The following is a 27,192-nucleotide window of genomic DNA, read 5'->3' on the forward strand; positions in this document are numbered from 1 at the left end:
TCTTCCTCGGTGTCTCAGGGACAACCCTTGGCATTGTTCTATGGAGACGTTGCCAGTGATCTGCTGGACCAGTGAGAGTTGACCTTGAGCTAATTTGTTTGCAGCTCAGAGCCCCTATTTCCTGTAAAGTGGGGTGATAGCTTCTGCTTCACAAGACTTTCAGGGAAATGGTATAGACCTTGGATGGATTTCAGCTTCCTTCCTGCGCGTGGTGCCGAGCTTTCTTTCGGGTAATTCCAGTAGACATTGTTGGAGAATTGTCTCGATTTTTTCTTCTTATTATTATTCCTATGCTTTCCTTCCCGGGCCAAGGTTGCATCTTGTCCCAAGAATTGCTCTCGTTCCGTGTCTGTGGCCTTCCCAGGGCAGCCTTGTCCTCGCTCTTGTCTCTCCACCTTCTGTAGCATCTTGGGAAAGTCGCTGCCCTTTCCCATATCCTTTTGAGCTGTGCTGCTCCATCTGTTGGTTTCCCCTTAGCCTTTCGTAATGGGCAAGCGATATTTTGGCCCATCACTGTCTTACGTTAGAGGCTGAAAGAGAACAACATAACGCTGCTGCAGTCACTCTAAAAACATTCTGGCCCTGCCGTGTGGCCCAGTTGGTTGGGCGTTGTCCCCTGCACCGAATGGTTGCTGGTTCGATTCCCGGGCAGGGCCCATGGCCAGGTTGCAGGCTCGATCCCCAGCGGGGGCACGCAGGAGGCAGCCGATCCGTGTTGCACTCTCACATCGATGCCTCTCTTTCTCTCTCCCTTTCCCTTCCTCGCTCCCTAAAAATCAGTGAAAATATTGAAAAAAGTAAAAATGCTGTGTTGTTGCTTTCAGAAAGTAGGAACGGGCATTTCCTGTTGGGTTTTTTTTTTTTTTTGAAAAGCGGCTGTATTTAAACTTGGAAACAGGCATCACCTCAGTCTTACTCTTCATTTAGAAGCATTAAACTGGTGACAGCATGTCAGCCATTTCTGGGATTTGTCGCATTGATTGTCTCCAGCTTTCTGTGCAGCAGCAGTTGGCAGAGGCATGAGATCAGGGGCATGGGTGAGGTCAAGGGTGTGAGCTTGGGAGTCAGAAAAACCTGGCTGTAGACTCCATCCTGCCCTGTGACTGCCTGGGACGTATCAATGGAATTTTGGAGCCTTGGCATCTGTAAAATGGGAGTAGAGGAACTCATACTGCTTGAGTTAGCTGGGACTGCCATGACAAAGGACCACAACCTTGGTGGCTTAAACATGGAAATTGGTTGTCTCACAGTTCTCCAGGCTAGAATTCTGAGGTCCGGTATGGACAGGATTGGTTCCTTCTGAGGCTCCGAGGGAGCGTCCTTCCATGCCTCTCTCCTGGCTGTGGTCAGCTGGCCCTGCCTGGCGTTGCTTCCTGCTGGTCCATCACCCACATCTCTGCCCTTATCTCCACATGACATTCTCACATGGACGTGTCTATGTCCAAATTTCTTTTTGTGCAAGAATCCCGGTCTTACTGGATAAGGGCCCACTCTAGTGACCTCATTTTAACTTGATTACCTCTATAAAAGCCCCATTTCCAAATAAGGTTACATTTTGAGGTCCTGGGAGTTAGGGCTTCAACATATCTTTTTGTGGGGGACACAATTCAACAGATCACACATACCCAATAATAGGGTTGTTGGGATGACTGGATGAGCTAGTCCACGCAGGGGCTCAACACAGTGTCTGGCACTCAGCAGCCCTCAGCTGGTCGGTTCCCATTGGTGTGGGAATGTATTAGTCCCTGATTCAACCAGAAGTGGACCTTCTCACCAACAAGTGTTGGAGATTTTCTGTTTCTTTCGCTGCTGCTTTTCTTTCATTTTTCATCAATCCAAAGGGAAATGTAAATAAAAAGGCACAACACAGATCATTCAAAACATGGAAGGTACTGTCACTTGACCCTCTGCACTCTTTATACTTTACTATCTCCTCACCTGGTCTTCTAGTAGTGAAAACAGATTTGCATGTGTCAAAACACATAGAAACCTATTTCAGTCTAGCCTGTGTTAATTATTTGAGAAACTATCTTAAATAGCAGAATGATTTTGTTTGAGAGGAAACTCTGAAACCTAAATAATTATCAGATGGCCATTTAAAAAAATCAAAACTAACCCACTGTCAGAGAAAACATGTTATTGGAATCAAATAAGCTGGAGGCATAATCTGCAAATTCCACATGTCCTGCTGTGGTATCTGAAACATAATTATCACGCTTAAGTTAATTAGACTAATGCTCAGAAAATCTGGCCTGGCAGCTTGTGGTAAGTAATTATATATACTGATTAAAAATGTAATACACAGTGAGCAGAAGCAAAAGAAACTCCATTTGATACAGACTGTGAATATATACAATCAAGAAGCCACCTAGAAGAGTGTCCACAATGAGCAGGAAATTTGTAGAACCTGCAAGTATTGTGCCAAGTCTCCTGCCAGGCTGCAGGCACCTACTTCACCCAGTAGAAGGTTTGTAGGCATCACAGCAGGGCCAGCTCAGGAAGGGGATGTGGCCAGGGGTGCTCACTGCCCACCCAGAGCACACACCCCACCACAGCCTGCGCCCCGAACTGCTGCTTCCATTTCCTCCCAAGCTTCTCTTTCCGAGGATGAATAGCTCTGGGACAAGCAGAGGTCAGCTTTCTCGGTGACAATCCAGCCTCTGAAACAATAAAATTGTCATTAGTTATGGGCCACAAATAAGGGTAGGATGCTGACCTCTGAGCAGGCACAAACATACCTTTCATTTGCCTTTCTGCTTGCTATTTGGTTTTCTCTCCAGTTATCCTTGAAAGAGGGAAAAACATTGGGGATCCATCGGCTAAGGCTAGGGACACCCAAGGTTTGGCTTTCATAAGTTTACTATATTATAAAAATGTATTAAGTAACTATAGTTAAATTTCAGACTAATGAGGGCTACAAAGAAATTTCATTTGGTTCTGTGTATCTCTTACAGCACATGTCGCTGTTCCTGCATTAGCATTATAAAATTTTGTTTTGAGAACATAAACTCTTCTTCGAGGCCAAGGATGTCTATAACTGTGGCAGCCTCCTGAATATCTGATGTCTGTTTATTTGAGCAAGAAGTATTTAGTAAACACCTACTATGTTCTGATTTTGTAAGGTCATTGCTAAGGTATTGGATTGAACCATGTGGCATTGGTGTTTTGAAGGTTGAGGAAAAATTGAATATTGCTAATAGATATGGTTTTGCCCTCATAATAGAACCTATAATTTAGTGGACAAGATAGACAAATTAGAAGATACTTACAACACAATAAATTTCCTGAAATGAAATGACATAAAAGGGTCACCTAGCCCAGCCTTGGGGGAGCAGGGGAGGAAATGGATTCCATGCAGAGAGAATAGTATGTGTGAAGGGCTGGTGGTGAGAGACAGGTTGTTTAAAGAACCAATCCTACTGAAATAAGGCAGAAACAGACTGCAGAGGGTACAGAGATGAAGGTGAAAATGTAAGAGCCTATCATGCCAAAAAAGCTGTGCCAAGGACCAGCTCACTCAGGACCAGAACATCCGAAGGCCAGGGCTAGGGGACTGAGCTGAACCTGCCTCGAGCCATTACTCAGAATTTAATTTCTGCTTTTTAACCAGGAGGGCCCCCTGGTTATGCCTCTTCAGTTGTGATGCCCCAATTCATATACTAGATGCAGGCCACCCCTATTTTTAACTGAGGGTCCTTTTTAGTAGAGAAACATGTGGTTGCTTTCAGCGCAAGGCTGGAAGACTCAAGCTATTCACTTGATCTTCCTGGGCCTTTATTTCCTTCTCTGTAAAATGGGGACAACAATATTGTGCCTCTTGCTAGCTCAAAGCTGATCCAATGAGATTCTATATGCAAAGGTGCTTTGATTTAGATACTTCGACTTAGTCTCTCTTGCTCAGTAGATGTTCAATACTGTCCATGAAACAGAATGAAGGCTGGGGGAGAGGACCCTGGAGCTCCACCATCTATAGGCTATAAGATCACATCTCTGAGCCTTTCCTTCCTCACCTGAAAAGGGAGAGGGCAGCACTGTGGCTCTCTTAGGATTAAATGAGATCATTTAGGTACGAGGACTTGGTACCTGGCAATTAGCGAGCACTTAATAGAAACCCATTAATAATGATAGTGATAGAGCAACAATATGATTATGCTGTCATTATTTTAAGGCTCCCATTCTTTCACGTTTTCACTTCCCTAAAGCAGACGGGTCCCTGTCATCGGACTGAAAACATCTCTCCGTCAACCAGGGACAAGGGTCCATTTTCCACAGAGCCGTGTTAGTAGAGAAACCATGTTTCTCATGGTTTAGCTGCTGTTCGCTGAATGATTTTGTCCTGAATCTGACTCTTCTTATAAGTAGACAAGCTCTCTCTCCACCCCTAGGCCCAATAACCATTTGCAAAATGAAAGGACAATCAGTGGGTTGTTTTGCCTTTGGGATGCCAAAAACTTAGTTTGTCTGATTTTTAAAATTTTAAATTTTGGCATCTGACTGACACAGTCTGAGTAGCCAATTAGGAACACTCGCAGATCTTGGACTGACCAACTGGCTACTAGGCTTTCGTCTAATGTCAATGAACTGGAGTCAATTATTGCCAAAATCAAAAATTAAAGAGGTAGAAGAGCAAATAGCTTGGAAATTAATGGCCTTTTTTTTCAACAGCTTGTCTGTTCCCTACTTAAATATCAATCAGCAGACTGTTTGTCCCCAAATGGTGGGCAGCAGAAATGGAGCTAGAGTTTCAAAGCCCTTAAAATACAGCCTCGGTGTAGGAGTCGGCATGTACATATAAAAGGACCAAAGAGATGATGAAACGTAGCAAGCATGTGAAATTTACATTACTACTGCAGATATGTTTATTAAAATCCAGGCAAGTATTACTTTAGCTTCAGAAATAGGACATAAGAGCAAATTTATGGGGAGAAGAGCCCTTGGATGACTGTGTCACATAAAGCTCTTAAGGAGAGCAGTTTAAGAGCAGCATCCTGTGTGAAGTGTTATGCCCAAAATAGATCCTGGGGGCAGTCAGCGAAGGGATACAGCAATTTCAGACATTCGGAAGCCAGTTAGCAGCTTCAGTGCCTTTACACGGCAAATGCCACTGTGCTGTAATCCTACGGAGGTTCTCTGATGAAGTGAGACTTCGACAGTGAGGGAAATTGCAGTCCGCCCAGGTTGTAATCCTACCTATTGCCCAGAGCCGGTCATTTCTGTTTTCATTTATGGCCTGCTTTTACTTAGTCATTTAAGCAATGTTTAATGACTAATAAGTATCTGCAAATCATCACCCAAAACAAAAGGTACAATTTTGATAATATCCTAACCATGGGGTAGGCCCACACACTAACCCGCACCCCTCCTTCCCCCACACTGAGGTGTCCAGCAACCTGACTCTCAAGGTCCCCATTGCTTCATTTCTTTTTACATAGGTTTAGGCATCTCTATGCATTCCTAAAATGTATATATTTTGGAGGGTTTTTTAAAAAAGTTTATAAAAAATCATCCCGCTGCATATTATCTTTTGGGAATTAACGTTTCCTTTAATAATATGTTGCTAAGATTCATCTATATGGGTTGTCTCTACCAAGCAATCCTTTTGAACACTGTCTAATATTCTATTGTATGATTATATCATAGTTTATTCCTCTGCTCTGATGGATGTTGGTCATTTCCAGGTTTTTCCTATTTTAATCAGAGCTGCTTTGAACAGTCTCTGGCCTGAATTTCTCTTGGGTATATGCTGGGGATTGTATAGCTGGGTAATAGGGTTTTGTGAATGTCAACTTTAGGAGATAAACCAAATTGTTTTCCAAAGAGGTTGCTCCAGTCTACCCTCTCATTAGCAATGAGGATTGATCCTGAGGGTCCATATCTTCTCGAGCCCACCGGATTACCAGATTTAGGAGTAGCTCAAACTCAGCAGCTTGGTCTTGTGCCATGTGACTTTAACCACTGGAGCCAGGACTTATGTGTAGAGTTGGGGGGGGGGGGCGAATAACTGTGTGCTGGCACCGCTTGTCAGGTGAGGGTCAGACAGTCCCAGGGAGTAGTCAGATGCTTATCCCTGGAGCTTTCAAGCCAGGGCATGAGTACCCCTTGGAAACAGTATGGCAGGTGGATACAGGTGTCCCGGGGACGCTTGGACTGGAGAGTGTTAAAGATCTGTGTCAGATGCTGATTCTAGGAACAAGCATTTCTTAAAAAATACTTGTTTCTGGTCCTTTAAATCAATACTTGAAATTGTAGGAAACTGTTTTAAAGTATATTAATCTTTTGTCCTTTAAAGTCAATCAAATAAACTTCTTTAAGCCTTTTAGTGGCACTGAGGTGAGATTAATTAAAAGATTAGGACTCTTAAAATATCTTTATGGGTTTTTCATTCCTACAGGTGTAACTGCCAACAGGAATATTTTCAGCTTTAATAGGAATATCAACGATACTAATATTTAAAAATCAAGCCGTATTTATATGAGCCAAACCTAGGAGATATATTTTTATATATATTCTTATTTTACATATTTATAATTTATATTTCTATTAGGTATATTATTTATTTATATACTGTTTATATTTATAGGTATAGATATAAACCCCAGGCTTGGGTCTTTCTACAGTGCCTCTTGAGCATCTTGGTAATAAATAATTGGGAGGTTAGATGCACAGTAGGTTGCTGAAAAAGTGAGGGTATCTGTTTCCTTGCCTGATGCTGTGAAATAGTCACAAGCCTGGCACTGCATTTTAACTTTTCACTGTGGTGGAGAAGTGTGTGTGTTTGCAGGGGCCTCATATCTCTGTTGTCTATGCTGATTTCTGGATTATGGTCACTTACAGGATACATAAAATTGAGCCTGCAACAAGGAAACCTCAGTTTCTTTCCATTTAAGTATTTTGGCTGAAAAAGATTAAAAAAATATGTTTGAAATCCTTTGTGACAAAGATCTTTGTCACGCATGTTTCAGCTACATCCAAGGTTTTATATCTTCATTGAAGAAGGTTTTTAAATGAAATAGAGAGAGGTGTTTGGGAAAGGTTGGCTCCTAATTTGTGCAACTCACACGGGCCAGGTTCTTTGAAGGGCATCAGAAGAGAGTGGACTGGTGAGTGACGGGGGTAGGTTACTGCCAAGGGGTGCGGTTTTGTAACCAGAGGCAGGAGGACAGTCTTGTAGAAAGAAGGAATCGGAGCCATCCAGTGGAGTGCTGAGTAGCTGGAATGGAGACTTCACATTAGTCATTTTTCATCTGCCAACAGGTGGGTGCCGGCGCCAGCACCTGGCCGGGTGGGGCTAGGTAGCTCCTGGAGCTCTGCCAAATGTATGGTGAAAATCTGCAAAGAAGTTTGCGAGGTCAGCCTGCTCCATGGCGCCACTTGTGCACATAGCTTGCCGCTCACCTGCTTTGCTATGGAGAGCTTCCTCCTAGCGGGTGTGATGTGAAGATGAGGGGGAGGCCCAGGAAGCACGAATCAAGCTGCAGAGTGGCACTGCCCACGCTCGGAGCTTGTGCCAGGCAGCCGTCCTGGCTGGCCTCGCCACCTTCCCCTCGCGCGTCTGCACCCGGTTATCATTGTCCTGAGCCTAGAAAAAGTAGGTGCTTAACGAGGGTGATGTGGCCGAATGAGTGTCCGATCCCCCATCTCTCCAGTCTCTAGTACCGGAGGAAGGGAGGCTCACCCTCGTCTCTGCTCCTCTCTTGCCCTCTCTTTGGGCACTTGCCCTCCCTGCGTCAGCCACTGCTCTGCAGCCAGCTCACAGGCCACGCGGGCACCTCTGTGCTGCCTGGGGTATCTGTGCTTGCTGATGGCGCTCAGCCTCAGTCACCTCCTCAGAGCAGCCTTCCCTGACCGCAGAGGAGGCACTGCAGCCGGACCCCGACCCCAGCCCTGACCGCAGCGTGGGGGTTGAGCTCTGTGTGCAACTTTGCTTTGCTTTTCTGTGCTGCTTTATCAACCATGTTTTCTAAAATGTTAACCAAAGGAACGTTCCCAAGAATTTACAGAGTGGGTCCATGAGTGTGCTAGGAGCCAGCAAACGATATTTCTAATCCCAGCAAATACTGGTCCTAGTTAGCCAGGTGATGTGAGTTCCTGAGACTTGGATTTTCATCTGGAAAGTGGGGCTGAAGTAAATGGGGAGGGAAAGTGAAGCTCAGTGCCCGTGACACATCTGACAGATGCTGCTGCAAATCCCGCTCCCGGGTGTCAGGCACAGCAAGCAGTGGGGACACAGAGATGGACGGTCCTGTGGTCTGGTGATTTCTACTATGAGCATGGGAGCTAGACAGGAGGTTTTTTGCCAAATTAACTGTTGTTGAGGGCTTATTATAATTTAAAGAGCAACGGACTCCTGGGTGAGGGCAACTGATTGCCCTACCAGTGGTCAAGCCATTGCTGTGATTGGCTTTCCTCCTGCAATGCTAAGCAGGCTGTCTCACCCTTACAAACATGAGGCCCATAGAGTAAGCTTGAAGAACATTTCAGCAGGGGTGTCCCAGGAATAAGTCCAGATTGCACGTCACTCTGTGCAGATAATTCTCAAATGTACCGACTCCCATGTTATCCCCCCAGGATCCCTCCTCCCGTAGTCTAGTTTCCAAGTCCTGTTCCTTAACCCCCTGATGTCTTGTATTAAGTTCTCAGTGGTGGCCACCAGGAGGCAGAGCAGCGGATCCAGGAGGTCCTTCCTGTAACCTTGCTCAGATTTCAGGTTAGCCCCCCTGATGGTTCCCCCGACAGGAAGTGACTCATTTGATGTTTTAATTGAAATCAACTCTGCACAGGGCCAGAAGCCAGGGTTGCTCTTTTCTGAGCTGCTCCTGGTAAGCTTCTGATGAAAACCTGGAAAATTTAACATCCAACCAGTTAAAGCAATTTTCTGATGGCAGGCATGAGTTGTCCACCTTGGTTTGCACAGGCTTTATAGGGTGCATGGGATGCTCTGAAGACCATTCTCAGTACAGTCAGTTGAGGAATATGTGGCTCAAACTATGATGCTGGCAAAGTCTCATTTGCTGCTTTGGCAATTGGCTTGACAATGCGATACTTTAATGTATAATTGGATAAGCAATTGCGTTGTTATAGTACAGTGGTTTGGCATAATTATTTTCCAGTGCTGTGATTTTCTAGTTAATACTTCTGGGGGTTACAAATTCTTAAACATCAACACTCTATACTCCTTGAAAGTAGGATGCCATTAATTAATATAAGAGCTTATTTCAGCATTTTGGCCCCACTGGCAGCACTAAAAAAACCTTTGCTTTTACTCAAGTTAAACTCAACTCAGAGATTTGGCAACTAATCGACGGTGAATGCTCTGCTAATCACCTGGATTTCTCTCGACAAAGGGCAAAGAACTGGGCCTTGGGAACTTCACAGTGAACAGAGGGAACCAGAGGTCATTTGGTTGCCCTGAAAGGTCTCACCATCTCTCGCAGTCAGTCCAAGGTTCCAGCTCATAAGATCCCTCACACAGAGTAGGAAGGCAGGCAATTAACATATTTTTGCACAAAGAAACAGTTGAAAAACCTCAGGTTGTAAGGAAGCAGAGGTTGGTGGCATAAGACCTTTTTATTTGTGCCAAGTGAGAGCACAAGGTGCTTGATTAGGACCCCAAGAAAGCCCAATGCGAGTGACTGTCTGCTTGCTGGACAAGCAGCACTTGGAGAAAAGGGTTTGGTGTCTAGGGAGGAAACTCGTGCTCGGAGGACACTGTGTGTGTGTGGCAGAGGGGGACAGTGAGACAACATCCAAAGTCATGAAATATAACACCACCAATCTAAATAAACGGTCCGGGGGGGCTACCTGGGGACTGTGGGGAGTACGTGACTGGGGAGAGGCACGCACTTTGCAGGGAGGGAGTGATTCTCCAGTGGTTCTCCCTGGGTCAATGTGTGCTTTACGAAGGGCCAGGGAGGCAGCGATCAGAGGTGAAGGTCTGTCATAGGGAGGGACCGAGTCACCGCTCAGGGTGCTGCCGACTCACCACCACACTGGTTCCTGGGGCAACAGAGCCCCCTCCGTCCCTCCAGCCCCCTCCTTGCCCAGGCCACCCCGGCTCCCGTCACTTCTCTGGCTGCCGGTGGCTCCCTCTGATTCATCTCCAGCCAGGCCGCTTTTTAGGGAGAGTCTTCTAGTCCTTTTACTTCCCTGCTCCTAACCCTTTAATATCTTCTTTGCACCAAAAATAAAACCCAAATATTTCAGCCATCCCCACAGGCCGCAAATGATCTTCCCTCGCTCTTCTAGCCACTTTCTTAGCCTCAGAGCTCCCTTCTCCCAGCTCTGCTTAAGGGATTTCTATCATTGTTTACCTCCCAGCTTAAATGTCTCCCCTTCAGGGAGGCCCTCCTCCACACCCCAACGCAAACTTCTGCCTCCCCTGCAGGCCACGATGCTCTGTTTTCTTTAAAGCACTCATAATATGAAGTTATTTTGATGTCCAAGAGCTATAGCTCAGCCCAGCAGAAACGAGACATCCACGTTTCAGAAGGTCATCGCTCCCCTCGCTCAGCTCACTTCCCACCTCTGGACCGTCTCCCAGGGTTAAACCCCATCTCTCATACTGCTTTACTTTTTTCCTGAATCGACTTATTTTTAACTTAAATAAATTGACTTTACGAGGAAATTTGAGATGACGTCATACATGGGAGCCAACCCTAAAAATAAGTGTGATCTAAACAGAACCCCCTCATTGGATTCTAGCTGGAGCCTGGGTGGCTCCAGCCTGTGTTACGTAGAGGCCATGTGGGCTCCACGCTAAGGACAGGCCAGTCCAGCTGAGACTTCCTTTGTGATGGATCAGAACTGAAGGGTGATGGCAAAGGGAGCTTCCTCAGTGGGCCTCAAAGCTGCTGGCAGCTTTTCCTTGTAGATTGGAGGCCATCTTCCGGGTGACAGGGGTGTGTTTCACCTCGAAGCACGGGAATGTTAAGACTTCTCAGAATGGCAGTGACCTTTGAGGACTCTGGTGGACGGTCGGGCGTGGCTGGGACACCGGGGCAGGGTGCTGAGGGAAAGCAGTGCAGGTGGCTGGCGCACGGTGTTTGCCGGAGCCGGTGCCTCGCCCAGGAGAACCCTTCCCTCAAATCCCAGTGCGAGTCCCGACTTCCCGAAGTCAGCTCTAGACCCCGAGCCCTGCCCTGGCGAGATCACTCTGAGATGTCCTAAGGACACTAAGATGGAAATTTTAGCCCAATGTTACGCCAGACCGACTTGTATTAAACTGTGTACGAATCATTTTCCATTTGGGTGTCGAGACCCCAGAAGGCAAAGTTTTTTGGCTCATTTATTTTTCAAGCTTTTATAAGACCTAGAACAGTGCCTGGCGTTTATCACGTGCTCATCAAATGCTTGTGGGCTAAACTGAAGGCGGTAAAAGGGAACTGGATCTAAGAAATCATTTCCCTCTCCATACTGTATATAAACACACACCCATCTGAACGGAACCATCGACATAAAAAACGGTTTATGTAAGCTCTCTGCTCTTTATATTATTTTGCAAAACGAATAGCAATGAAAGGTATTGATGTATTTTATAACACCCAGGTTTATATTTCAGCCACTTGCTTCTTGGAGAAGTGGCTTTAAATGTTTTCCCCTTTGAAGATAATTTGGCATTTTACTACAGGTTAGTCCCAAACTCTGAAAAGCACTGAAATCGCTGTCATCCCTCCTCTGTACTCCATGACCGGGCTATAAAAATGTCAGTGGCCGAGAAACTCTGAGCTTTCCATCCGGAGTCAATGGCTGCCCCACATACCTCGCGTTACACACTCCACGCACAGAAAGGAGCGCAGTGTCAAAGTCAACACACATCAGTATTTTTGTCAGAAATCCTGTTAGCACCGCCTTCCCCGAAAATCACTGCAGGCAGACAGAAGGGGGTGACTGCAAATACTTTAAAAAAAAAAAAATCTCTTCAAAGCTGGATAGAAGTAGAATGCACTTGGAGGAGCTATCACAGACTTCATTCATTCTGTTGCATGTGATTAAAGTCTGGTTCAAGTTTTTGCAAACTTCGTAATGTTGGCATGTGAACCAGTTTCAACTGTTGTTGCACAGGGTAAAGGAAGGAATAGCAGCATGCCGGCCATGGGCCAGGGCGCTGAGCATTTTCCCAGTTAACTGCGTAACTGGACTGCAGGGAAGAGAGACGGATACTGCAGAGCGTTGAATCCCTGGCACCTGGAAGAAGCATTGTTATTTTATGTGCTCCTAAGAAAGAAAAACACTGCCAACTAAATTATGACACACCATTGATTTTAGGACATGCTTTGATTTCAGAGATGTTAAAATGTGAAAAATAGTACATCTTAGAACCGATAAACTATGGAATTTAGACAGTGCAGGTGATTTACTCTGAATTTCATGCAATAATAATAAGCCCTAGAGTAGACAGGATGGTAGCCTTGAATTTGATGATCCTTTGGGCAGTCTCCTCTGTCTTTCCTGAGATTCGCAGCGAGGCAGGTGTGGGAACAGCCCACATGCAAGCCAGGTACTTTTCTGCAGGGTCCCCTAGGTTGAATTGCCAGATAACATACAGGAGGTTAAATCTGAAGTTTAGATAAAAAATGAATATTTTTTAGTATAAGTATGCCCTCAATACTATGTGAGATACTGAGAAAAAATTAACTGTGTCTTATATTTTTATTGCAAATCTCACAACCATGCTCCCAAAGTAATTTTGACTATATTTGACCTTTGCCACATGCTTTCACTCTTGGACCTTTACCTGGGAGGAGCCTCCATTAGTATCAATTCACTCCTGACAACAACCCTGGAGTGAGGGGTTACCACAAGTCACTTTCCAGCTACAGGAGCTAGATTTCCTCCTCGGACTTAGATGTCTCAGTAGATGAGTTGGTTTGGGTTTGAATTCTGATCATAGCTTTTAATCCTATTTGCATGGCAGTAAGTTCAAAAAGATACAGATCATTAGGAACCATCAAGGCGGTAAAGGCGCTTTTACCCCTGGAAAAAACCTCTGTGGGTTGGCCATGGTTCACTGTCATGGGATCGGTGTAATAAAGATAGTAGTAGCAGCAGCAAACACTAAGCACCAATTACTGCGTGTCAGGCATGTCACTACTCCCTTGGCACAGAGCACTTAAGGAGTTTGCCCTTTTCGTTGTTAAAATCTAGACCTAACCCCCTCTCCTTAGAGAGCCCTTGCTGGATGCTCTCAGATGAGCCCATCCCTCTTTATTCTAACCCTCTATTTCTTTGTAAAAGTCAATTGATGCTCAAAAGCCTTTCAAACTAGATGAGCCCCTCCCAGCATCTTTCCCTTGGTAATGCCCATCTCGCTCATAATTCGCCACTTGGTGTCTCCTGCCCCCCACCCCCATGAGAACAGTGAAGGGGTCCGTCTGGCTCAGTGCTTTAGGGCAGGGCCTCCCCTAGCACTGCAGGGAGAGAACGAATAGCCCTGCGGACAGCTGAAGGTAATCTAGAAGGTTCATCAGACGTGAAACCCCTTCATGAAAGCTTGCCCAAGGCAAATAGTGCCTTTCAATAAACCAGAGTTTAAGATCATTAGGGCTTATCCAGTGAGCCCGGCAAAGCAGAACTTGACTCCAAACCACAGCATGTTTAATTTCCAAGTCACCTGGAGGCTCTTCGAGGACACACGTCCTGTCCACCAGGGCCTTTCCTGGGTCCCTGTTCCTGCAGAGACAGAAACCCCGTTCAAAGGCTCCTGAGCTAGGTCAGTATCCCGGTGCTGCTGGGATGGCCTGTGGCCCAGACACTCCATTAACCTGGCAAGAACAGAAGAAAAGGGGCCTGCAGCATGTCTGCAAAGCAAAGCCTCAATTCTGTTGGTAGGGTCGCCAGCAATGGGCTTAAAAACAGATGCATTATTTCTGTATGTGGTTGGGCTCTATCTACATACACACACGTTTGTTGTTGTTTCCCAAATGCACTGCTACTCAACAGTTAAGTGCATCTTAGAATTGCCTGAGAAATTTGAAAACAATTCTAAAACCCAGGCTGCCCCCAGACCAATTAAATCGCAATCCCTTGGGGGGAGCCAGACATTAGCAGTTTTCAAAGTTCTTTGTGATCACGGTGAGCAGCCAGGGTTGAGCTTGGGGTGTTCTTTCTTTCTTTTTCTTGCTTTATTGTTAGACACAATGTATAAACACAAAACAGCAGGAATCCTTTTGGACCTCAGAAAACAGCAAGGAAGGAAGAGTTTCCAGAAACTTTTTTAAAGTACAAGACATATTTAGTGCCCAGACCAAGGGTGTGGGTGGCGGGCCACAGCCAGCAGAGCAGGACCCAAGGACCCTCCTCTCTCCTCAAAACCAAGACAACCCCTGGGGGCCCTCCGCCAGCAGCCAAGGGCCACACAGGATAGTTAAAAGTTCCCTCCTCACATCCCCGCTCCCTCTGGGCTACAATTGAGGAAAAGGAAAGTAGTGTCCTATGTCATTCTGATCCCCTCCCCACCTGCCCTGATGCAACAATACTTGGCATATACCAGGCCTGCAGGTGCCCTGGGTTCACCAGGAAGGGGTGATATGGTGAAAAGTTTGGGCGCAAAACCAAACATCTTTATTTGCAGTTGTCACTGGGCTGTTTCTTGCTGCTTGCTGGCTGGCTGGCCTGCTCTTCCAGCTGCGTGGCCAAGCGCAAGGCCTTGATGGCATCTTGCAAGGCTGAGAGGTGCTTGGCTGCTGGGCCAGGGCAGATCTGCCTTGTTCACAAAGGTCTCCAGGTTGTGGTCTGGTTGCTTGGTCATCTTGGAGAGCTCAGGCCAGCCTGGCTCTTGCTGTATAACCTCCTTGAGCTCCTCTAGCTCCCGGATCTGAGTCAGGGCTTCCTTAGAGCTGGACATCTGGTCCCTTAGAAAAACTGCCTGCCATCAGGCACCCGTGGGAGCTGCCTTCTGTCTCTTCTGTTTCCATTTTGGTTGGCTGCTCCCCACTGGGCCCACGGTGGGGGCTCTGCTCCTTGACCCTGTCTGCATATGTTAGTGTATTTAACGTATGTTCACAGGAGCTTATGCCTGGTAAGGTCATGGCAGTCATGCAGGTCCCTGAGTTCCCCCGATAGGGAGCCCCGTGGCACCTTATGTCAGCTGCTCTCGACGAACGGGGTGAGTATCTTGTTCTGCTCCAGGGCCCCGATGCATCCTCCAGAGCCAGGAGACTTTTGATTTCTGCTCCATGTATGTGAGTCTGCTGATCAGCACTGGAAGTGTCCACACCTCATTCTTCCCTTGCCAGATCCACCAAAGAGAACTGGCCATGCACTCTCCCTTTGGCTCAAAGAAGAATCTGGAAGCAGGTATGGGAGCGGGAAGAGTTGGGGTTGTCAGATGTCTTCCCAGAGGTCCTGCAGACACTGCCTGTGTCAATCATCTTGACGACATCTTCAGCAGAGTTAACCAGGTGCTCCTGTAGCCCCAGCACCTGCAGGAGGCCACCGGCCGTCTGGCCATGTGCAAAACAGGTTGCTTTTTCCGCCTTGGAGAAGCGTGTATACCGGGGCGTTCTGGGCACCTATAGACGACTTCATTTGAAGGTGCTTCATCGAATGCTAAGTCGAAGCAGATGCCTAGTTCTCCAGACCCTTTGTTATGTCCATGTCTATCTTGGGCTAGTGTCTATGCAGGACCTCTGGGAGATACTTGCCAGGAACGGGAATCACATCCCTTTCTTTCTTGGCCAATTCTTCTTTATTCCACGGGAATTTCCTAACAGAACTGGGTACGCTGTGCTCTTCCGTAGGATCAGTCATAGTAAGCAGGTGACTATCCGAAGTAGCCTGAAATCCTTCAATCATCTCTTTGCCCTTTGTGGCATCTCCTCCTGTCCATTCCACTGAAACCCGGGCTTCCCCCAAGTCTGCAATCCTTACACTGACATTGTGAATTAAGCCCTTACTGCGCTGGGTCTTGACGTCCAGACGGGAACAAGCGGGCCTGCAGTGGCGAGTCCACGAGGCAGTCGGCAGGTGCGCTGGAAAAAGCCACCGAACTGCAAGAGCCAGAGCTCTGCTAACCCCACGAAGCCTGGAGCATGGGTGATCTAAAGAAAGCCACAGGCTTGCATCGGGGCATTTAGGAGGGAAAACTCGAAGTTTTAAAAAAACACGTACGACAGAGTTTTGCAAATATGACTAGTTTTTGTTTTATTTATTTTCTATTTCCTGTAAACAACTCCTAAGCGTTGGCACAACGTTGCCATCTGTAAGGCATATGTCAATAACAGACGGTCGCCTAATAATTAGAAAGGCATTAACATTTGCAGCCTCTAAATTATTTGGACTCATCTGGTATGATCTGTTTTGATGAGGCCACTTAATGCTTAAGTTCTGTGTCTTCCCGTGGCAGAGGCAGAAGTGGGAAGACCACGTTCCCTGAGCTTTGCCTTGTTCTTTGTCATCCTACTAAATTGTTACAGGATGGATTTATAACAGATCGGAAGCTAGTATCAAAAGGAAAATTAGTTCTCAAGTAGGAAAATGGCAATCCAGCCTGACTCGCCCGTAGCAATTGTGTCATATCTGCCTCTGCAAGTCAGGAAATGACTTCTTAATGTGGTTTTCTCCCACTCAGGAGAATTAAATCTATGTGGCAAAATGTAAAACCAGTGTGCTGGCAGCCAGATTCTGAAGGGAAGATCCATGATCCTCATAAACATATCTGTGGCCTGGTTATATGCTAATGAAACTCATTTAGGCTCAGAGTTACCCTGGGTGGAAATATAGCTCAGCTGGAGAGCCGGGCTATTGTTCTCTGACTGTTTGGCCTCCTGTATCAAAGTTTGCTCTGAAATAATGGTGCAGTTTCTCCATCTGCTGCAAGCTGCCGGGGTGGGGTCTCTGGGTTAGATTTAGAGTGATTTTGGCCTGAAATAGCAAATACCACTATTTTAGTTGATAGGCTTTTTGCTGAGTCCTCAAGATTCTTTCAGAAGTATCTGAGGAACTGTAGTTCCTCGAGGCTGGATTAGCAGGCAAAAATTAATCATTGGGAACAGCACTGGCACTTCAGCTGCCTAGCTGGGTGATCTTTGACAGGTAAATAAACTTTTGGGGACCTCAATTTCTTCCTTGGTAAGATGGAGCTAAATAGTGCCTGCCCTGTGTATGGGTTATTGTAAGGATTAAATGACATGATGCACCGTGAAATAACACGCACCAAAGAAACTGCCCTTTGCATTCTAAATACTAACCGTCATTGGTGCTATTAAATCATTTGCCTCAATCTCCTCAAATGGCTTAACACAGAACACTGCACTGGATCCTGTAAAGAAGTTATGCCTTCAGCATTTTACAGTGTACGGAGCCTCACACTGGAATAACAAATGTAGTTAATAAGACTGAACTGCAATAGGCGATTAAGGGGGAAATTGGGCTCTTCTAATGGAGAGTTCTGAGAACATCCCCTACCTCTGATAGAATTGAAATTTTACCCACACTCTACGTAAATATGACACATATACAAGATATTTTTTAAAGAAATATAGGTATCTGAAGAGAATTTTTAAAGGATTCAACTAAGACCAATTGTTAATATTTTGATGTTTCCTAATTTTTGTACTGTTTACCTGCTTGAAGCTCTTTCAGTAGATATACTCTTATTTCTTACTCAGCGCTCATGGCCCTTGTATTATTACCATAAATGTGCTGGGGCTATTTTGGTTCACTGAACAGAACTGCTCAGAGCTCATAGAAGAGAAGCTAAGCCAAAGAGAGCGGTAGATAAACCCAGGCCAGGTCAGAGGAATGATTATGGGCAGGCAGCAGCCTCAATGCTTAATGTCTGGTAAGTGAAAGGAAGGAATGATGATGGCTGAGGCAGAAAACTAGAGAGCTGTGGGGATTATGGTAAATGGCAGGATGCCCCTCAATCTGTGACCCCCACTCCCAGCCCCAGCAGACAGTTACAAATAGCAAACGGGCCACAGTGAGTTATGCAAAGAGCCCAGGTCTGAGAAAACCTCAGCATGATGCTTGCCAATTCCAAAGAAATAACCCAGAGGACTGGCTGTAAAGGACATGGGTTTATTAGGATTTATGTATGCACTGGAGGTGGCCAGTGAAATTTTCTGCAACTTGGACTCTTTTCATACGAGGTTATATAGAGTACAGAAAACAAAGCAAAACAGGGCATGCCAGGGGAGAGGGACACGTTTGTGCACCAGTTGTTTGAGATCGAAATGCTAGCTGTTTCTCTGCCTTTTCTTGACCGAGTAGCTGGCCAGGCTCCCAAGGTCTCACGGCCCACTTACTGATGGCCTTCATCCCATCCCGTTAGGCTGGGAGGGGGAGTGGAGCATGGGAAGGGGTCCATGTTCTCACATACCATACAGTTGCCTAATATGGTTATTTTATTGCAAACGCTGGAAATGTGATTTTATACATGAAACCAGCCCCATTCAAATGTGGGCAACTAATGCAATTAAAAGACACACTCTTCCCAGCCTCTGATTTGCGAGTTCTGTTCAGCCACCTCGCAATGCTTGTTTAAGGAGATCCCAATAACCCTTTAATGAGCCTCTTCTATTTTTTTTGTTTGTTTCTCCAAAGCTCCAGAAACATGACAAAGAGGAGGCGGACTCCCCAGCCTCGTGGAGATCAGAGGAGGAGATGGCAGCAGAGGCCGCAGAGCTGCGGGTCTACTTTCAGTGAGGCAGGTAAGGACTCCACTTCCTCGCCACTGAGACCCTCCAAGGGGCCTCAGGAAAGGGGCTCCCTGCCCAGGCTGGGGACACGGAAAAACAGCTGTACCAACATCCTAGGGTGGTGGCTGCAAAAGACATAAAAGCCAGAGTGGAAAAAGCCCTGGTTCTTGGGGGCCTTATTCCTGCCTGTGAGGCCCCTCTTCCTCCCTGTCTCCAGCAACTCTCCTGTCTATTCACTGCCCACCACCCCCTCTCTGTTTCCTCTTCTCTAATCCATTTTTTATTAAGCCGCCTCATGAGATCGTTTGTAACTCAAACCTGATTGTTTAAGAGGTGAAAGTCCCACAATTCCTCTGCCAGGTGCTGGGAACAAGGCCAGGTCAGCCATGCCAAGGCTAACTCCCCTTTCACTTGGGCCTCTGGCTCCAGCTGCTGTTTGGTAAATTAGCAGCTGTGTTTCCATTTAGCTTTGGCTGCTGGGAAGCTCAGGCCACAGTAAATGGTCAAGGTGAGAATGATGTTTGCATTAATGATGTTTAACTGTTGGGAGACCGTAGATTTCAGGTGCTGGTAGAAAGCTATAGCCAACCTCCTTTTCAGAATGCACATAAACACCAAAGTTTTATACAGCGTCAAGGGGTTTGGGGATCTTCTGAAATTTATTAATAAATAGGGTAGCTATGACATACTGGGATACACCTAGATGAAAAAATTATTTGAAATTCAAATTTAACTGGACATCTGTATTTTATCTGGCACCCCTGTTAATAAACCTCCTTAGGGAGCATGGACCCCGGATAAAGAGCCTCTCCTTTAAATAGTTTCTTTTCCTTCTTAGAATCGTCGTCTTTATCTGGTCTTTTGTAAATGTGTTTATATTATAAGCTGCTGAGGTAGGTAAGATACTAATTAAAACCACAATTAGTGAACAAATACTAGCAGCAACTGAATTATAAAAAAATTTATCAACTACTTCGTGATCGTGATTTTTGTCTAGAAAGCACATTCATTGTATTTCGTTTTTACTTTGAAAAGTAAGCCCTTTTCAGTTGGTTTAAAATATATGTGCGTTTGATAGCCTTTCCTCCCAGCCTCCTTTTTAAAATCTTCTAGTTAGAGACCCAGTTTTCACTTCCTCCCCGTCACTGTGGTACAGTCTGGGCTCGGGCCCTTGCGCTCTAGAAAGCTTATTTCATTCTCCAGGGTCACTGGTTTGTCAGCTAAGCACTCGACTGCCTGAAGGGACATAGTGTGGTGCTAGCAGAAGCTGTCTCTGATACTTTATTTTTACCCTGTTCACCTTCTCATTTCTTTCACGGATCAAGATGGTTTGCCTAAGGGCACGCCTGCCATATACTTTCAGTTCCCTCTTCTGAAAGCTAGTGTGTCATTTTGGAATGTCCCATCCAAACGAGGTCACCATTCTTGATTCAGTGTCCTGGGCTGAATTTTTCTGTCTGGGTTTCTTGTGTAATGGATTCTTTCAGGCAGAGGCAAGAAAGCTCTAGGCTTTCCCCAGGCTTGCTGAAGTGTAGGGTTTTGTCTTACCATGTACTTTCTAGACACTTTAAGAGGATTTAAACTTCTCACCCAAGTTTCCAGTATGCTTTGCACGTTTTTGCTTCTGTCTTGCCTTGAGGCCTAGCATCTCCTGCCCACCAGGTGAATCAACGTGCCTTATAAGTCTTGCCAGAAAGGTGGTCACCTTAACTTGTTGTACAAGCTATTGCACGGTGCCTGTGAGTTTTTAAATGAACTGACATGAATTTCTCTCTTTAAGGGCTTTTGTTTACAGACCAAACAAATCCCTTCAGTTTTCCAGGCAGTCAGTCAGATGTAGGATCTAGACCAGGACAGGTAACAGCGGCTGCCCAATGGTACACAACTAGTAATTGGAGGTGAGGGACTTAAACTTAGGGTCCTGAGATTTCTCCAAAAGCATCATTGTTTCCTGTTTTATAATGGGACTAAATATACCTCTTTTTATAGACAAAGGGGAAAGGAAGCATTTCGTTTAGGAAATTTGCTCATTGAGTTGGTCTACCTGGTCCTTGGACCCCTACCCCCTCTCCTTTGGTGTGTAGAGCCATTTTCAAATGTTCATGCTATGTTAAAGGGTTCATAAAACTTCTGAAATTTGTTAATAAATTGGGCTGTCATGCAATTCTTGGATATACTTATACTTAAAAAATTATTGTTTATCTGAAATCCAGGTGAACTTGGCCCCTCCATGCTTCCTAATTATACATTCAGCGGCCAGTCAGTCCAAGGCAGAGCCAGTTTAAAGACTTTGAGGGCTCACCCTGCAGCACTGCACAGTTCCCAACAGCACAAAGGCAGATGTGATGGGGCTAAGCCTTGAAATTGAGGCTAACGGTACTGAGGTTTACAAGACATAAATTATATTATTACACGTCTTACAGGTGATGAGAGAACAGACTCAGTGCTGTTATTCCAAGGTAAATGTTTAGTAAGTGATGGAGCTCAGACTGGAACCCAGCCAGTCCAACCCTACAGGCCATCCTCCTAGCTTCTGTACTGTCCACCTCACTGAAAGGCTCACTTCAGCCAGCATTGCCTCCCATAGGACCACGAGGGTAAGCGCTCCAAAACTATCAACCGTTCCCTCAGCCTCGTGAAGCCATCGGGGCGTCAACACTGGGTTAGTTATATAGAAGAATTCTCTTGACCTTCCCCTATAACCTTGCAGGCCTCTCTCTGTATCCCTTGCCTAGCAGAAAATTACTTTGAATTGCAGTTTCTTAAACAATAGAGGAAAACAGACATTGTCTTTGCCATGCATAGGAAAAGCCAACCATCTAAGGGTTGCTGAATGAAGCTACAGTTGTCTCACTCTCCCCCTGACAGATCCCTGATGAGGTTGGCAATCCTTTGGTTCCAGGAATTCAATATCTGCTTCTGCGGATTTATGCATTGCCTCCCTGAACATTGGCCTGGGGGGGGGGGTCTGCATTCCTCACCTAATCTTGCATCCTTCCTGGAGCATAATCATTTTTTATTTAGGTACTTAATACTTGGTTTTGCTGCCCTAAAACACCCATGTTACATTTCCTACTTAATTTTAAAGCTATGAGGTGTGTACTAGTGAGGGGGGATTTTGTCATCTCCCTATCTTTATTCCCACCCCATGTTGGAAGTGAGTGGGGGTTTGTTGTTTATAAAATGTGCAAGCATCGCCCCTAACTCTGAAAGAAAGTTAGAGCAGGGCAGGTTTCCACACTGTTGTGTCAGCAGAGTCCATTTGTAATTCATCACCCTCTCCTCTGTGTGTGCCATTATTTTATAGATAATTGGCTGCCTCTCATTTACTCATAACAGAGCCTTGCAATTTCAAAGCAACTGAGTCAGCCCAAAACAGCATTATTAGTAGTTACAGATATACTGTCAAGGCAAAATTTTGACACTGGCATTTTTGAAAAATCACCACGATTTCAGCCACTGGACCACACATATCATAATCACAGACAGTTGAGGTGGACAAGAAAGAACAGGTTTGCTTAGTGAGTATGTGTCTGGTCATTGAATTATACCTTTTAAAATCTATCCTACCATCCTGGAAAAATCCTCAACCTTCTCAGAGAGGGTCTGGTCTGAGCACCAAGGCCTGTAATGAGAAGCCCCGGGGTCAGGTCATAGTACTCTCACCTGTTCTCAGGGAGGCAAAGGATTAACTTCAGTGCCTTGACCAGTTCAGTCCTAAACCAACTAGGTAACCCCCACACGAGTATCTCATCAGTATCAATGAAAGTGTTTTCAACATTCTTTCAGCCATCCCCAGATTGACAGGATAAAAAGTTTTCTTGCTGTGGCCAGTGTGTCTCCATTGGTTGGAGATTATGTACACCAAAAGGTTGAGGGTTTGACCCCAGTCCTAGGGCACATACCTAGCTTGTAGGTTCGACTCCCCCCATTGTGGCACATGTGAGAGGTAACTGATAGATGTGTCTCTCTCTTCCCCTCTCTCTAAAAATCAATGGGCATAGCCTTGGGTGAGGATTTTTTAAAAAAGGTTTTCTTTAGCACGAATTGCAAGTGAAGATCCCTTATTGAAGGCCAACTATACTTTAGTATCTTCAAAAGCTCTTCGCCAAAACAAGGAGCCATCCTTTTAAAGCCATCTCTTAAATGCAACAAGAGATTCCAGTTTCCTTTTTCCTTCCTATCCTGTTCATGTTTCTACAGGGTTGTGCTGTCTCACCTCTTATTGTGTAGACTGTGTTTACAGAACCAAATTTCAGTAGCAAGGAATTAGATAAATATAAATCAAGTTCCCTTGGCCTAAACTGGGAATCAGAGACTTTAGAAATAATGAAATCTAATGTCCCATTAAATTAATTATTTCATAATAGCCCAAGAGAATAGCCATCTAGTTATATGTTAACAACCTGCCTTTAATAAATGTTCTATGGATGGTTCCAAAATGGGTGTTTATTTTATTTAGTTTGATGCTTTTAAAAATGTTTTCCTGCGATCCAGCTTTCTCTAACTTGTCCCAATAGTTCAGGCAAAAGATTACCACAGGCCACTGATGGATGAAGAATATATAGAACATATATAGAACTGTTCTGTCGAGATTGGTTCAACGCGTGGTAGAAATAACCAGTTTCCTGTGCTTAATGTTAACCCTTATGAACCTTGGAATTCCATGATCCATCAGCACAGAATTCTTTTCAGACAAGTGTAACCCAAATGCCAAGAATAATTTTTAAGAGTTTCAAGCTTTGCTTGTGTCATGCAAAACTCTCGTATGAAATAAAGCCTGTCATTACCATCATCACCTTCTTCACCCTCATCTCCAGAAATGGATCATTTATCACACATCAATCTGCACGCTCTCGTATGACAAAAACCATCTAAAAATATCTACCTACTCTCAAGACATTTATTTTTCTTTCTCTACTTGCTTCTCTCCACTCTTTGTCCTTTCCTATCATTTTTCTCTTTTTGTCTTTATCTCTGCCAGAAAAAAACAACTCTCCTAGAGGTCAGGGGAAGTTCATATGAAGAAAGGTTATGAAAATTCGCCTTAATCATCCGTAACCTGCCCTTTAATAACAGCTAGTATATATGCAATCCATTCCATCCTGGGCATAAAATGTCCTTCAGCTGCCTTGTCTTGACATTCCAGGGGCCTCCAGCAAGTTATCACGTAGGCACTTGGTCAATCAATTCAGGATATACTAGCAAGAGCAGCTCTAATTTGTGCTCCTTCTGGTTTTAATACTTCTCTGATGATCCAAAGTCACTGCAGCATGTTCTACTACCTCTAATTTATCATGAATGATGATGAATGGAGACTGTGAGTGTCTTATTTATCAAACTAAAGTCCAAAAACTGGAGAGGAGAGAATATTTAGAGAATGTAATGTCCCAGTGGAACCGCTTGTTCCAATGGTGTTAGTAAGGTTAAAAGTCAGCCAGTTCTATGTACTGTGTCCTTCTTCCCCTTTTCTCCTTCATGGGTTTGTGAGACAGACACATTCTTTGGAGAAGATAGGGTTGTAGAATCTAGAACAAGGCCCATCATGATAGAGCTGCAGAAAGTCAAAGGCAAAGAGTAAGTTCTAAAATTTAATAGTGGGGGGAAGCCTTACTTTCAAAGGAGTGATAATTAGACCAAAGGCAACAAAAAACAAAATCAGAAGACCATGGAATAACATCTTTAAAGAACTGAAAGAATATCACTGCCAACCTAGATTTCCATACCCAGTAAATATAGTCTTATAGAATGAAGGTGAAATAAACATATTTTCTGACAAAATCTGAGATAATTCACTATCAGACTCAAAGGTCGTTCTAAACAAGAATAAACCAAAGGAAATTAGAAATAATTTTGAACCGAATGAAGAAAACTAAAACTTGAAGATGCAACTAAATGTGTGTTTAGAGAATAATTTACTTTAAATTATAACATGCATTTATTGGAAGAAAATAAAAGCTGAAAGTTAATTGGCTAAACATCTTTCTGGATATTTCAGTCATTCAAAAGGAGAAGAGCATATAATGAATAATTTTAGACTAATAAATGAGAAAATTGGTAAGTTTTGGTAAAATATAGTTTTACTCAGACTGGCACAAAGTAAAATCAAACCTTAACTAAAACCCACCCCACAAAGAAAACATTAGGCCCAGATAGCTTTACCAGGAATTCTACCATACAGTTAAGATGGAAATAAGAATCTTATGACTTATGGAACAAATTCTGCCAGAGAAGTGAAAAACAAAAAACTCCACTTCTCATTTGTTGTATGAATTGTCTTGCACATGAACCCGACAAGAGCACAATAAACAGGGAATCTACAGACTAATTGTACATGGAAACATAGATGCCAAAATCCTAAAAGATATCAGATAAATAGACAAATAGGTAGATTATTTGTGTGCATGTGCAATTCATGAAAAGGGATAATAAATTATGACCAAAGCAACACTGATTTCATATTACTATCAAGTAATGTCTTTCACCAGACTAATAGAGGAGAAAATAGGATCATCTAAGTAGATGCAGAAAAAAAAAATGTGATCAAGTTCAATATCCAACTTAATATGAAAGTTCTAGGAGAACTAGAACTAGAAGGTAATTTGTTGAAAAATATAAATGAACTAATATTATTAGCATTGCTATTTTACAATGTCCTCAAGGTCTTAGCTAGTACAATAAGTCAAGAACTGTAAATAAAAGGTAGAGTACTAAAAAAGAAGGAATGAAACTGTCATAATTTGTAGACAAAATGATGTATGCTGAGAACTCATTAGTTCGAATTGGTTCTCAGTAGGTTCTATTCAGTAAACTTATCAAGGCCTCTGAATATAAGATCAGTACATGAAAGTTTTGAATTTCTCCAAATCAGCCACTGTCTTACTCAGCTCAGGCTTCCAACAAAATAGACATGTATCTCCCACAGTTCTAGAGGCTGGAAGTTCAAGATCAGGGTGCCATGGTCTGATTCTCATGACCCCTTTTCCTGCGTGATAGACGGCCACCTTCTCACTGTGTCCACCCATGGAAGAGAGAAAGGGCACTTTAGTCTCACTCTTTCTGTAAGGATAATTTTACCGTCATGGGGGCTGCACCCTCATGACTTCATCCAACCCTAATTACCATCCAAAGACCTCATGTTACAGTCGCATTGGGGATTAGGCCTTCAACACATGAACTTTGGAGGGACACAAACATTCAGGCCACAACAGCCAAACAGTTAGAAAATGAAAAAAAGTTAAAGTTAGCTTATATTAACATCAGAAATCAAATACCAAAAAATAAAGATATATAAGCTTCTAAGGAGAAAATTAATGCCTTTTAATAACATTTTATAGAGAGAAATTACATAAATGGAGAGATGAATGACTCCATTTTATAAAGACTCAATTCTTCTCAAATTGACTTATAAATTCAATTCAAGTCAGATAAAAATTCTCATAGTTTTTTGTGTTTTATTTTTGGGGGGAAATTGACAAGTTGATTTTAAAATGCTTATGGAAATGTATCCAGAGACTATTAAAATAACAAGATAGAAGCATAGGAGGCTTCCTGTACAGAATGCTAGCTTATTACAAGGCTACAAAAGTTAAGAGGGCATGGTATTTGTATAAGGATAAATAGACTGATAGGACAAAATAGAAAGTCTAGACCCAGGCATATTGGAACATTTAATTTATACTTGAGTTCTTGGGAAAAAAAAATCTTTTCAATAAATGGTTCTGGGAAAAGAAGATATCCATGTAAAAACCTAAGGAAACTATACCCTACCTCATACCACATGCAAAAGTCAATCCCAGGTGGATTGTGATTCGAAATGTGAAGTGTAAAACAATAAAACTTTTAGAAGATAATATAAGAGAATATCTTCATGATCTGGCAATAAAGACTTTTTTAATAAGACACAAAGCATTATCATAAAAAAGATTAATAAAATGGACTGCATTTAAATTAAACTTCGTTTATCAAAAGACACCATTAATAGAGAAAAAAGACAAGATACACAGTGGGAGAAGGTATTTGCCACATATATATCCAACAAACCAGAATACAGAAGATTTTTTTAAAGAAAACGCAAACCTTGTAAATCAATGAGAAAAAGTCAACAGCCTAATAGAAAATATGAAAGGATTTAAACAGGCACTTCATAAAAAATAGGTATTGAAATGGCCAATAATCTTTAGTTATCAGGGAAATGTAACCTTAAAACACAATGAAATACCACTGCACACACACCACAATAGTCAGCATTTTAAAAACTGACCCTATCAAGTGTATGCAAGAATGTGGAACAGAAACACACAAGAGAATACATACTGTGCAATTGTGCTCATGTAAAGTTCTAAACAGACAAAACTAAATTACAGTGTTTATAGACACATTCATCTTGAGGGTAAAATTATATGGGATAGCGAGGAAATAATCACCATTAAATCAGCGCAATGGTTTACCTTTGTGAGGGAGGCAGGAAGGGGGTTGTGATTGGGGAGGGACTGGGGGGTGGGATGGTGCAAGGGGGCTGGCAATGTTCTAGTCCTTGCTATAGGTGGTGGTG

General features: G+C 43.9%; 1 protein-coding gene and 1 long non-coding RNA gene across 6 annotated transcripts in view; one reads left to right on the top strand and one right to left on the bottom strand.

The window, feature by feature from the left end:
• FHIT (fragile histidine triad diadenosine triphosphatase) overlaps positions 1 to 27,192 on the top strand; it is a 1,252,819-nt gene that overhangs the window by 1,215,420 nt on the left and 10,207 nt on the right. For all 5 annotated transcript variants that reach the window (XM_081159589.1, XM_081159593.1, XM_081159590.1 and 2 more), the window contains one exon: positions 18,544 to 18,650. In XM_081159589.1, the coding sequence (XP_081015715.1) occupies positions 18,544 to 18,645 (102 nt within the window). In that variant the 3' untranslated portion in view covers positions 18,646 to 18,650. The remainder of the gene's footprint in view (positions 1 to 18,543; positions 18,651 to 27,192) is intronic.
• LOC308567732 overlaps positions 868 to 27,192 on the bottom strand; it is a 569,384-nt gene continuing 543,059 nt past the window's right edge. Inside the window, exon 4 of the long non-coding RNA XR_014000364.1 lies at positions 868 to 2,660. This is a non-coding gene — a long non-coding RNA (uncharacterized lncRNA). The remainder of the gene's footprint in view (positions 2,661 to 27,192) is intronic.

The sequence above is a fragment of the Miniopterus schreibersii genome, assembly GCF_964146895.1.
Source record: "Miniopterus schreibersii genome assembly, chromosome: 15".
In the NCBI taxonomy this organism is placed as follows: domain Eukaryota; kingdom Metazoa; phylum Chordata; class Mammalia; order Chiroptera; family Miniopteridae; genus Miniopterus; species Miniopterus schreibersii.